Below are 14096 nucleotides of genomic sequence, written 5' to 3' on the forward strand. Positions count from 1 at the left end.
ATTGTACATTTGCAGCAAACAAGCATTAAAAGTGGACAGTACGAAACCGTATTTGTCTTTGCATTGTCCACCAGATAGCATGATCTTTGCTTCATTAAAGCTTTTGTGTTTCACAAAGAAAGCATAGCGCATTCTGGATAGTCTGAAGGCAAGGAAGAAGCTAAAAAAATTTGCATTAGAGTCACAAAACGATCATGTTTACAGGAAATAACAAAGAGGAAGAAGATCACTCCCAGGTGAACTCAGAGTAATGAGGTTGCAGAAGAGTCCCACACAGCCGTAAGCACAGTGGGGCAAATGGTCTACAACTCTGAGGGTTCATTGGTTTTCCGTGGGAATTTGGGGGAGTGTTGAACCTACGACATTCACCTCTGGACCTCCAGAGCATTGCAAAGTGAGATCTAAACAACTTCTGAAAATAGGTCACAGAACTGTGCCCATATGCATGAGGAGACAGGGGTCATCACTCCATTAGTATGTCCTTACTCTTACTGAGAAAAAGTATCATCAGGCTTTAACCCAAGCAGCACTGGGAAAGACAGATGTTGACCAAAAAATATTCAGATGAGATACAAAGAAGATAAAGGAATAATTTGCAAGAGGGGCTTACCCAAAACACTAAATACCTCCTTTTCTTCCTGTGTCTATGTATTAAAGAATAAAGATATTATAAATGGAAAGTGATCACAAGCCCTTTCCTATGCAACAGCAAAATAAAACAAACAGGTCTAGCCCTAACATGATCATATAATGTGTGTGAGGCAGGGGGGAGATCACTAGCAACAAGTAAAGCCGATTCTGGAAAATTGTGGTCATCTCAGACCTTTTCCTTCTTTTTCTCATCTCGATCTCTCTCTCCAGGCCTCCATGCATCTCCTGATTCTGTAGGCTGTCCCCATCAGTTATCACATTTGTGAGAGAATAAAGGTAAAACTGAAAGCAATTTGGCTTCTTATTGGAAATGTGGAAAGAGAAGTGAAATTCACTAAAGCTCAGGGACATTAATTCGCTCCACCACAGATAGCTGAGTTGGAAGTAGTATCTAACCACATGGCAACTCACAGTGTGTATATCTCTACAGGCTTCCTGAGGCTCTGGTTTACTATTTTCATAAAACAGGAAGGAGAAAAGTTTCTCTGGGTCCACTGATGTGACCAAGAGGCAGAGCTGTAGCAAAATTTTAGATCTGAGTGCTGGATTTCCATGACTAAATCCATCATGGAGAATAATGGAAGGTATATGATGCTCACACTCTTCCCATCCACACTAAGCATTCTAAGGAGGAACTTAGGTAATTCACTAGGGCAGTGCTTCACAAACTTTAATATGCAGACAAATCACCTGGAGATGTTGTTAAATGCAGATTCCAAGTCAGTAGGTCTGGGGTGGGACCCAAGATTCTGCATTTCTAACAAGCTCCCACAGGATGCTGCTGCTGGTGGTCCATGGATCACACTTTGAGGGGATACTGAGAAGCAGATGAGAAGAAGGTCTAAAGCTACTAATGAAAGTATCCATGGATAGGGAGGAGGTGGTGACCAAGAGAGTAAATGGCCAGTACTCTCTTCTCTCATTCCAGCTTCCTGGAAATACACATGAGTACACTGAACATAAAATTTTATCTAGAGAATAAAGGGATTTACAAGCTGGAAAGTGGTGGGTGGTAGCATGACTTTTTCCCCGTTACTTATTCTAATTGGTTAATGCTGGTATACACATGTCTATTGAATTTTGCTGTCAATCTCGTTATTCTGATGAACTCTTACTCAAAGAGTTTTTCAGTTGATAATTTTTGATAGGGTACTCAATCATCATCTTCAAACGATGAATAGAACCTTGTCCTTTTGCATTCACGAGACTCATTTATTTTTCCCATCTTATTGCATAATATGGTGCTTCTAACACAATGTTGAATTTTGGCTTGTTGACATGATTGTAGCTAAGGCATTTTGAAAACATTTGGATCTAAGCTTTTGGAGCCATAGACTCTTACACTGCAATGCCTGCTTCCTTCTTGAATGAATGCTATTTCCTTTCATTATGGGTTTTGAAGGTCATTCTGCCTAAAGCGTGCTTCTGATTTTGGAAAGAGGAGAATGGCCACTGTAGGATCCAAAAGAGGGTACAAGGAGCTGGCAGAATGTTTTCTAACTTTGACAAACTTCTTCAAGGGTACATTCAGATTGCTCTCTAGTCTTTCCAATTCCATTTGCTAGGATAGAAAAGGATGATATTTGGGCATTTAGATTAAAAACAAAGGCTGTACAAACTTATAGCTTCTATGGACAAACTTATAGTTTCTATGATCTAAAGAAATAAAGAATCACACTGATTCCATGTGTCCCAGCCCAAAAGGAAAGGTGCTTCCCTACCATGAGTGAGAAGCCAAGCAGAAGAAAATATAACAACACATGAGTGCTACTGGCCACTGTGATATTGATGTATAAAAGCTTATCAAATAATAAGTATTTGAAGAAAGAATTTGGATGGCAGAGCCAGGAAGCATGGATCGATCATATCTTTTAAAAATTAAATGTTACGTCTTAGACTCACAAAAATGACAAGTGATGACGGGGTAGGCTTACAGAAACAACCCATAAGAGAAAAGGCACGAGATAAGAGCCCACGAATGCCATGCCTGTCCTCAAGACTTCAGAATTTTTATTTTCATGCTGACATACATCATAAGGTCTCTGTCGTGTTTACTAGATGCCTGCATACCAGCTTCATCTCAGAGTAGGCAAAAGACCTTGTTCCTAGGAAGGAGCAAAGCAATGATACAGATTTTCTCCGTGCCTCCCAACAGTCTTCCCTCTTTAGCAAAAAGCAAGACTTTCCTGCCCATCTCACCAAAACTTAAGATGATCAGTGACCCAAAGTGCATGAAGAAGCTGAAGGAAATAAAAGAATACACCTTAAAAATAAAGCAGAAGAGGGGGAAGGAGTTAAAGGAAACAAAGCAAGGCAACTTAACTTCTGAGTGACAGTGGCACAGGAATGTGAATAATATCTGGGTAAAGATTATGAACATAGTAGTCACGTGACCAAAACTAGTGGGGTGGGAAAACTTGAAATGTCTTCAAGTGAAATCAATTCTGTATTGTACTGAGAGGCTTATTAAAAGTAGAGGCATCTGTGTGATAAACAGAATAGATAGTCTTCCCAGCACAAAGGCTATAGGCTCTGGTTATTTTAGCATTGACGGGGCGAGCCTACCAATGGGAAGTCACTGAGCCCTAACAGGGCAAGAAAACAGAAGCTCTTTGGCAAAGATGTGATTTGTCTCCACAAACTGCCAAATCACAGTCTGCCGGCTGCTGCCCATTCTTTGGGGCGAGACCTCATGTCTGGTGTGATACTCTCTCTTCAAAGCTTCTCCCTTTATATGGTATAATGGCTAAATTATACTAAAAACATTGTTTTGAAACAAAAATATATTGTCCATTCCATTAATGTGCTAGGAAAAAAAAAGGACATTTTCCATTGTGGATCAGTAAGAGCTTCAGCGGGTTTCACTGAACAGAACAATCTTTCGTACGTGTAAAGAAAAAAAAAAGTTAATTTTAGTTGTCACAAAAGTTGCAACCATTATGTGTTCCAAAATATTTTTCTCTTGTGCTTCAGCGAATGTTGTCAACCAGTGCTGGTTGTTGCGTGAATCATATTCTAAATTGATCCCTAAACTTGTTATAAAAATAAAATGTAAAAATTTGACCCACCATCTAATTGACCTATTATGGACTATATTTTCACCCAGGAACTCCACTGTTGTGCTTGTTGTCAAAATATTCTCTTGGAACCTACGTATCGTTCTTACATGCAATCCATTAAGAGACAAAAATAAAGCTTTCCAGTCCATGCAAAGGTATGAGAAAAAGTTAGCAATGGAAAATCCGGCTACAGTGTGGGTAATTTCAATCCATTCTCTATTTAATGAGATCAGTAGGAAGAGAAAAAAAAAAAGTACCTTAAATATCATCTTGCAAAAACACAGACACATTTAATTAAATGAATATAGTATAAAATTCACACACACACACACACACACACACAGAACCAGAGCTATACATCACAGCAAGGAAACCAACAAAAAAAGCAGTGCGCAAAGCCGACGTGTAAGAAGTGCACGAACACAGGAGCAGCAGCTGATTTTTGCACCTGGTAAAGGAAGCCATATGGAAAGATCAGCAGGTCAGAAGCAAAGCGAACAGGGCAAACGGAGGCGAGCATGCAATGAAGACACTGGAGGAGGCCAGCCACTGCACACAGACTTTATGGAGTTAATGTATGAAAAAGCTTACTTCATTTAGAAAGCTCACTAATTGGTCTACCGTTAAATAATCAGTTTTGTCTCCATTGCTGAAAAGAAATTTATTAGAAAAAGTAAGTTTTTGTATATGATGCTACAGTAGGCACGATTTACATGTTGACATTTGTTGAGGATAATTCTAAACTTATCTTCTACCCCTGAAGTAGTGGTGCATTCTTAAAATGGCCAGAGACTGTTTGTAAGAACAAAAAACCAAAAACCAAAAAAAAAAAAAAAACCAAAAACCAAAAACAAAAACAAAAAAACCAACAACAACCCAACAACAAGAGAAAGAAAACACTCCCACTAGCTCATGGAAAATGTCTGCATTTCTTCCTTTTACCATTATAGAAAGCCGTTACTTTAAAAACAACATGTAAGTCATCCATTTGAGATAACTAGAATGAATGAACTTTTCCACAACATAATAACATTCCAAATCAAATCTAGTTAGTTCACATCATGGGTTAATACCTAAAGGAGCAGGTTAAAATTGTAGGTAGTTAGTAAAGCCAATGCAACGGGCGGAGGGGAGATCGTTCCAGGTGCTGCCATTAATTTTTGTAAAAGTTTCTCAAAAACTCAGAGTGAACTTTTACAGTGATAAGCTACGGGGTGAAAAATGGAACCCTAGCTACATAATCCTGGAGACTCTCAACATACTATATTCAAACATTACCACCAAAAAAAAAACATGTTTTAAAAGTCTAAAGGGACAAGAACATGACATTTTCTCAGAAGGAGAACTTACATTTTTTTAAAAAGATCCTCTATATCTGTCCGAGGACAAATCTTTTGTGTCAGTTCATAGAACTTTTCATAAGTAAATGCCGCAGGCTCAATTTCGTCATTCTGTAAAGAACAAAAGAGTGTCATAACTCATGCAACCTCTTTCTCCCTGGAGGGAAGGAATCTACTGGATCATGAAGCAAAGCAAATGACCACCTGGGATCCCAGGGCCTCTATCTTTTAGTCTTACTGAAAGAAGCCAGAAGGCCAATGCCGGCTGTGACCAGGCCATCCCGTCAGCACCCCAAGTGTGTAAACGGGTGTTTCCGGTGACACAGGGCAGCCGTGACTTGTGTGCTCAAATACTCACTGACTACAGCTGGGCTCCCTCTGGGAAACACTCCATAAAACAAACATAAAGAAATATTTCCTCTTTCTCTCCTTGACAGGGAAAAGCAAGTGCCTGCCTAAAGGACGCTGAATAAATCCAACCTAGTGATTACTTAGGCTTATCTTGCGAATTTTCACAAGACCCCATGAAGGAGCTCAGGACAACCAGGTAAAATTTTACTTCTCGATACTGAAGTTTGTATTTCCGATTGGATTTGTTAAAGTAGTAACAGGCTTAAGTCTTTCTTGCAGTCCATAAATTAATTCCAATTATTCTAAATCCAAAGGGCCAGGAACGCAAATGGTTTGTGGAAGAAGGGGTGCTTTATAAAATACCCCACAGTCATCTTGAAGCACTGGTTATACTGGTCAGTTCAGGCTGACATTGTGCTTAGTCAAGGCAATGTGGTTGGGCTTCTCTAAGAAGCTTTCCAGGGGCGCCTGGGTTGCTCAGTCAGTTGGGTACCGGACTCTTGACTTCTGCTTGGATCATGATCCCAGGGTCTTAGGATCGAGCCCAGCATCCAGTTTTGCACTGGGCATGAAGCCTTCTTGAGATTCTCTCTCCCTCTGTGTGCCACCCCCCTCGCTCTGTCTCTCAAAAAATGAGTTTTCCAGAAGCTGTCTGAAAAAGCAGCCTGGCTGTCATTTCCTTTTCTTAATAAAACTGATTAAAACATTTTCAAGTACACTATTTGAATTTGAAAACATTTAGTTTAAAATGTCTAGAAAACAAAAGGCAGTCAGGCAGGCAGGCAGAAGCGAAAGCTACCTGTGCTTTACGTGACTGAAACCAGTTTTGAATCTAAACGACGTCAGTTGAACATAAATCAGCTGGCTTATTACATATGAGAACATAAACAGACAAAATCATTTTAGAAACACATGGTTAAATGAATAAATACCTTTCCACTGGGAAGACCTAATTCCTTGAGTGCTTGAAAGATCACTTTTTCTGTTTTCCCCGATGCAAAGGTTCTAGTAATACTAGGGCAGAAAAGAAAGGGGGGAAGAAAAAGTCAAATTATTGTTAATTCTGTTTTCTGTGAGGCAAAAATCTAGCAATACTCAGGACTGTAGGATGGCAGGGAGAGAGGGGGAAGGGAAATACACTTAGTTTTCATTTCTAGGTATTTTTCACTTCCCTAACTAGCTCCCACAAAATCCCTCTGGTTACACTCACGAGGCAATGTGATTCTCAGAACGGTGTCCCCCCTGGATGTCCCAAGAAGCCCTGGACATACAGACTGTTGGACCAAAACAATGACAAATGTTGGTCCTACCGAATAGCTTTCTCAGGAAAAAGGAATGTGGCAGATGGAATAGGTCTAGAATAAAGCTCATGTTGACGCTATCCAGGCTTGGGGGGAGAAACAGGCTCCTCTGAATTTCAGCCTCTGCTTGGGATGGCCCTTATACTTTGCTTTCATACTTACTTCAGCTGAGATGCACTATCAGATGAGTTTTTCATTTTTTTTTAACATTTTATTTATTTAAGAAAGAGGGGGAGAGCATGAGTGGGGGCGGGGAGGGGCAAAAGCAGAGAGAGAAGAAGACTCTGTGCTGAGCCAGGAACTCCCCAACAAGGCTCCATCCCAGGACCCTGAGATCATGACCTGAGCTGAAGTCAGATGCTTAAATGGACTGAACCACTCAGGTGTCCTTACATTTTTTTGAACTAAGTAAGCACCCTTGAGCTACACTGAAATGCTAGCTGCCTCAAAGATTAGGAAGTTTATTGAGAAAGGGATAGGCGTGGTGGGAAGGCGGGGTGGGGGGGGACAGGGGAACACTCATTCAGTGTTTCAGTAGAATCTGGGTACTGCCCTAATACGTGGTATTTCTGAATAAAGATGCCGCCCTTTAACCTGTATGGTGTACGTCAAAGCTAATAAAATGGGTAAGACCTTAATAAGCCTGTTTCTCTTCTGATAAATACACTTGCAACACTCAGAATGACCTATTGAGGGGCGGAGCCGGTACCCTAGAATCCATGTTTGGCTGAGCTGTGCCTTAGCCAACCAACGGAGTCTTCATTCATTCTGTGGCTGGAAGCCTGGGGAGTCTGCCACCCTAATACCTGAAAGTCTAATTTCGCAAGTTCAGCCTCGACATGAGGGTAGAGCTGTTTCATGTGGAAAGCGTGGCTTTGGAAAGCCTCCTCTGTGAGCACAGGGGAGATTTGTAAGAGCACCTCCCCACACCCCACCCTGTCACACACTCTTCCATCCATGTTAAGTGGAAGCCAGCTCCCGATGTAAGCACGGAGAGCCAATTATTCTTGATGAGTAGGCGAGAGCACCTCTCCGAGTGCCCAGTACAGCTTCCCAAAATAGACTGGGGAGAGCTAACTTTAGGTAAAGGAATTGTTATGTGTTCATTCAAAGCTTTATTGTTTCATACTTGGTCCAAGAATACTTGGAGAAGTTCATTTTTAAGAATGGACACAGCAGCACTCGGCTCCAAGGAGGCCCACGGATTCTCTTTAACATATCTATAGACATGGTAGAGCGTACATATTTGACATCGAGTCACCTGGTTTCTAGTGTAGACGGTATTATGTCCACACTTTCCCACTTCTCTAGAGTTCATGGAATTTGGATACATTAAATTAGGTTGAGAAGCAATTTAGCTGACCTTTGTAAAATAGGGGAAAGTAGCTAGCTATTCAATGTTCTCGCTCTCTCTCTCTCTTTTTTCTTTTTCATTTAATTATGTATTAATGTGAGAGCCAAAGGAGCCAGCATCTTCACAATCGGTGTGCCTGCAGGAGGAAACGGTCCACCTTGCTATCTCAGGGGTATCTTGGTGAACTTGAACCTCAGTTAGGTTCGGATAAGCATGAACAATGAGATGAGAACTGATCGACGTGGCCATGAACGTAGCTGGCACAGGGCCTGAGCCTTTCCAGCGAAACAGAAGTGGGTGCAGGGTCGAGGGAGGGAAGCGCAGGGAGGAAGGGGACAGTGTACAGGAATAGAATCTTTTGGCTGGAACTTACTGGAATGCCAAGAAATAAATAGGAAGCAGAATAAGAACATCTTGCAGGAGGAGGAGATACAAGCGTATGTATTTGGGGTGGAGGTGGGGGCACAGATCAAGAGATTGAGAGAGAAAGAAAAAAACCAGGGCATCCGGTGCCAGGAGAGAGGAAAATCCATGTAGGAATATATTAGTGAGGGCAAAGTCAGAGCCCAACAACACAACTGTGCAAAAACCAGGGGCAAGAAGTAGCCATGTGGCTAGAGGGGCTTGTTCTCTGGCCGCCCCCCTTTCCTGAGGGGGCAATGTCACCAAGAATTTTCCCACCTCATTCAAAAAGAGACCAAACCCAGGATGGAAAATAGGAGCAAGGAAGTTGAATAAGAGTAAGACCATTCCCTCCCTCTATCTAATAAAGGGCCATATCGGACAGCTTAGGCCTCAAAATGGATTCCCTCAGGGGTAAGGCAGGTTATGGCGCAAAGGCAAATTCTTTGAGTTTCCAGTTACATTAGATGCCCAGGAGAATGTCCTCTAACAGGTCCTGAGAGAAACGCCTTTTTTTTTTTTTTTAAAGATTTTATTTATTTATTTGACAGACAAAAATCACAAGTAGGCAGAGAGGCAGAGAGAGAGAGGAGGAAGCAGGCTCCCCGCTAAGTAGAAAGCCCCATGCGGGGCTCCATCCCAGGACACTGGGATCATAACCTGAGCTGAAGGCAGAGGTTTTAACCCACTGAGCCACCCAGGCTCCCTGAGAGAAATGCTTTTATCAAAGCCTATGGACATTTTAGATACCGTCATAGGCATTTGGTGGGAGAGTATTTATCAAGAACTGTGACTGATTCAACCCTTGCTATACACCCCCATGCCTACAAAGTACAAGTTAGGCTTCATGGCTAACAGGTACTCAGTGAGTTTTTGTTGAGTCAAAATAAACCACCTTCCCCAAAGGAAATGCTACAAAAGCAAATACACTTGAGTGGTGCCCAGTCCTATTAGAGTTCTGGTTCAATTCCATGTTCCAGCAGACTTTACAGGTGACTAAGACAGCAATGATTCTAGAAACCAAGTGAGTCACACTCTTTCCTTGCCCTCGATGGGCCTACAATTCACTGAGTGGTTTTAACACCATCTTTGCAAACATTCAGGGAGGGCTCATGTAGTCAACCCTCAGTAGAGTCCTTCCTCAGTATAGTCCCCTTCACAGACAAGCTAAGCCTTTGGGACATAGATGGATTACACAGGAGCTGGGATGCCATGACCATACCGGAAGCTCTCAGCCCTCTTTAATACAACAGTCTCCTTTAAGACTACTTCTAGCCAGAGCCCACAATTATCGTCTGGCTACCATTTCCCGACTCTCTAGCCACGGTTCCAACTCCAGGTTACAAGGAATAGAAAATGGCAAAGAAAAAGAGTGACTTTCAAAGCCTTAGGGTAGGAGGGACGATACTGAGTGTGAGTTTGAGAGAAAGACAGACTACGTAAGATCATAAACAGGGAGGTAAAAAGAGAGGGAGATAAAGAGTAAGACTTTCTTCATTAATCATTCGGACAATGTCCTGGATATTAAATTTCAGCTTATATTCAAGAGCAGGGGCCATTCCCAAGCTATGGAATAACTATGAAGCCAGATCTCTTCTAACAATATGCACACTATACTAATAGTTTCCATCTTCAGAACTCCAGAATGAAAGCGATGAAGTTGACATTTTAAAAGTGTTTACTCTTCATATCCATTAAAACATTCAGAACAACTTCCACCTAGCCCTTGGCAGCTCATCCACCAGGAGACTCATCTGCTTTTGTCTGGCTTGGTGTCAATTCTCCATCGACTCTGAACAAATGGCCCCTGAGTCACAGATGTCTTGTGTCAAACACCTGTTAATGCTGGCAGGCACCAAAGGGGTCATGTCAAAGCGAGCTAAAGAAAATGACAAAAGGATGGTAATCATTTTGGATGTGAACATACCCATAAAGATCTTTGAACCATACAAAAACCTCCAAGTTTGTCTAACAATGGCTTGATTAGAAGGATATATATAAATGAAACCCGAATTGCTAGTTAGAAGTGCTTCGATTGCAGTCTATGTGTTCTACTTTGTAGAACCATTTCCTGAGCCTTATCTTGGAAGAAAAAGCAGGATGGTAAGGTATGTAAAAACAGAGCCAACCTAAAATTTCTGTTATCCACAGTGCTGTCTGTGCGAAGTTTGGGACTTATTACTTCAATATAGATTTTAAAGAAAAAAGGTACTATATGTTGGGCAGTAGGTGTAGAATGCTAGGATATATGAAAATAATTGTCCTGCTGTTGCTCAACAGAGCAAAGGATTTGAAAAAAAAAAAAAAAAAGAATCGGTGTAAAGTATCTTTGCCAACAATTATCAGTCAAGGGTGCGAGCAGGGCATTTTTTAAAAAAAAGATTTTATTTATTTATTTGACAGAGAAAGACACAGCAAGAGAGAAAACACAAGAAGGGGGAGTGGGAGAGGGAGAAGAAGGCTTCCCGCTGAGCAGGGAGCCCAGTGTGGGGCTCGATCCCAGGGCCCTGGGATCATGACCTGAGCCGAAGGCAGACGTTCAATGACTGAACCACCCAGGTACCCCCATCCTTTCCTTCCTTAAGATTTATTTATTTATTTTATCTCTAAGATCAAGGGCTTAAGCCAGGGTAGGCAGGGAGAAGAAGGGCAGAGGGAGAGGGAAAGAGAATTTTAAGTAGGCTTCACACTCAGCACAGAGCCCCACACAGGGCCTGATCTCTCTGAGATCAGGACCTGAGCTAAAATCAAGAGTTGGATGCTTAAGTGACTGAGCCACCCAGATGCCCCTGTTTTCTGCATTCTTGATTCCATTACCTTGGGCAGAGCAAGGGGGACAAGTGACAGCTCTGAAGAGTGTGTGGTGGCAGGGAGAGTACACTTAGAGACCAAATGGCAAGAAGCCAAAGGTGTCCATGTGCGCCGCCCACCAGAGGAAGAACAAGACCCCAACAGAGAAGAATCACGTCTCCACACAGTGGAGACACAGTCTACATACTTCCACTACAATACAATTTATAATAAAAACTTCTTTCAGTTTAGCTAATAGTTGCTCAGGGTAAGTCGATGAAAGATATTAAAATCCTAAGAAAAGTTGAAGATTAAAAAGAATACATCTTCAGATGTTCTTTGTCAAAGTAGAGTTAATGCTACCTATTCTTAGGAAAAATGCAAATTTACATCCACAAATGACTTTTAGAAACTGAACACGGCATTTGATGGACTGATTTAAACCAACCTTCCAGAAGCATCTTTAGTGAAAGCAATTAACAAGCACTTGTGGTGGGCTCTGTCTTTGGTCTGGTATCACAAGGGTTGGCCCAGGGTATGGAACCCAGACAGAAATGACTGACTTACCTCCTAACTGGAATTTTACCATTTGTGTTGGTCATAAATGCCAATTTCATCCAGCTGGAAAACAACCATGACAACACTGTTTCAATGTTTCTTAGGAGGAACACTTCAATTCAGCTAAGAACTTTTAAAGAAAGTTCATTCAAACAAACAACATTTATTCTGAAAACCAGAGACAGTATAATACACGGTGAGATCAATTTATGGTTATCAGGTTTGGCAAATACAGGAACCTCGGTTAAATCAATTTCAGAAAACAACCAATTTTTTTTTTTACAGGTATGTGCCAAATACTGCCCAGGATATGCTTTTACTCAAAAATTGTTACTTATAGGAAATATAAATATAACTTGGAGTCCCGTATTTTTCCCAGCAACGCTAGATGAACTAGAAATTTGGGGGCTTGCACTGAGCAAAACAAATTATAGGTACTTCTTTGCAACTGCTACTCTTAAAGCACCTGCCAAAGGGACCAAAAGTAAGGGTGAAGGTAGACAGAAGGCTGCCCTCTGTTCCTCCTGCTGGACAGTCCAAGGATTCACATCCTTGGTGCCGGGCCTGTTTGTGAGTGCAGGTTTATTCCTATAATTTCTTAGCATAGTTCCCTCTGTACCTACAGCTGCCAGTCCATGGCCTCTTGATGGCAGGGAGCCTGCTTCCTCCCTAAATTCCTGATTTTTAAATAGGCTGACTTGGGCTTTGGCTGGGCTTTCTCCTGGAGTAACTTTCACTTCACTCCGATGGAATAACTTGGGAAGAGTTAAAAATCTACCACAGTGATCTCTCTCTGGATTTTGGATTCTGTGAGCTGGGGTAAGGCCCGCACGTTTAGATCCCTGACTGAGTGCTGAACAGTCCTTGGGGCCAGTGCTCCTTTCTGACGCTAGAAAAGGGAGCTCTAGTAAGTGCCTCTCTTGGCCACACTCCCCAATTCTCAGTCTCACACAACAGAGGCTCCAGCTACAATGGCACCCAACTATGGCCTGGGGCATGGAGAACTCTTTACCAGCACTCAGTCTGGGGCCTAGGACCCAAAAGACACTGGAGTTCCAGCATCTTCCTGCCAGCAACCACTCCTTTCTTATCAGTTTGGGCCATGGGTTGATCACACATGCCCTGCCAAGTGGCATGAAGAGTCCAGGTGTGTGTTGGGAACTTTTTCTCCATGTCGGGAGCATGGAAGGGAAATCAAGGATGATGTCGCCTGGACATCTCTTAAGCCTTCATGTCCTAAACCGACCTTTTGCTTTTTAACATCCAAGAACAAAGAGTGATGTAAATAAAACTCACTGTTTCTTGAGGCAGGTCATTGGACTGACATTGTTGGCCCTGAAGTTGTGTATGATCGATCTCAGTCCTTCTACCCATTGCTGAAAGAGAAAGAAAAAAGCATTCCTGGTGAGCAAAATCCACAGGAACTGAAAATGGTGGTTTTTATTAGACAGCCCGTATCCACTCAGTATAAGAATAATATAAATTCTTATTTTATCTCCTCCCTGCCACAGAGCAATCTTCATTTTGCATGCCATACTTTATTCTTTAATAAACAGCTTTCATTCTTTCCATGAAGATAAATGTAACATCTAGAGCATCATTAAACACTGGGTTGTCACAAAGGAATGCTGCCCACTGATTGACTTGTTAAACCTTCTATTTCCAGCCTGTTTAAATAGAAATCCTTTCTCAGCCACTGGCAATCTTCATTATTTCCAAGCAACGTTATACAACACATGATGACATATTTAGCTATTCCCATTTTTAGAGGATGAATGCATTTGGGGTTCATCAATTTTATCGTGGGATTCTATTTCAATCTAAGAATTTGGTACATAGCTTACCTGTCTGTGTTTTCCAGCAGAGCCTTAAAAAGGAAAGCATGCACGGATTGCCGGGGAATCCAGCGCAAACAGCAAAGGGCTTACATAATTTCTGTATAAGGTCTTGGACCTCAGTTTTAGTTCATAACATCACTCCATGGATTTACAAGGAAACGTGAAGGAAGACTGTCCATGGCAGTAAAGGAATTTGGGTCTGGTAAGGACATTCTATTAGAAAAGGTTGGCCCATGAATTAAGGCCAACTCTGCCCCTGAGTCCAATAACTGATGCCAATGAATGCCACACCAAGTTGCTAAAATAAAGAATCACACCCTTGGAAACATGTTTTGCAGCAAATTGATACTGGGGGGTGGAAACAGAGCTGAGGCCTCCACAAAAGCCAGTATCTTACCTTCTTTGGTTTATAGTCTGACTGCTGTAGCCCTGTGCTGAGAAAGGGAACATAT

At 41.8% G+C, this 14096-nt stretch overlaps 1 protein-coding gene across 5 annotated transcripts in view; it reads right to left on the reverse strand.

The window, feature by feature from the left end:
* PLCB4 (phospholipase C beta 4) overlaps positions 1-14096 on the reverse strand; it is a 409496-nt gene that overhangs the window by 90330 nt on the left and 305070 nt on the right. For all 5 annotated transcript variants that reach the window (XM_059406549.1, XM_059406552.1, XM_059406553.1 and 2 more), the window contains exons 8-12: positions 13103-13182; positions 11816-11869; positions 6334-6415; positions 5061-5161; positions 4302-4359 (exon numbers count right to left, since the gene is read on the reverse strand). In XM_059406549.1, coding sequence (XP_059262532.1) covers positions 4302-4359; positions 5061-5161; positions 6334-6415; positions 11816-11869; positions 13103-13182 — 375 coding nt within the window. The remainder of the gene's footprint in view (positions 1-4301; positions 4360-5060; positions 5162-6333; positions 6416-11815; positions 11870-13102; positions 13183-14096) is intronic.

Source organism: Mustela nigripes, chromosome 7 (assembly GCF_022355385.1).
Source record: "Mustela nigripes isolate SB6536 chromosome 7, MUSNIG.SB6536, whole genome shotgun sequence".
Taxonomy (NCBI): Eukaryota; Metazoa; Chordata; class Mammalia; order Carnivora; family Mustelidae; genus Mustela; species Mustela nigripes.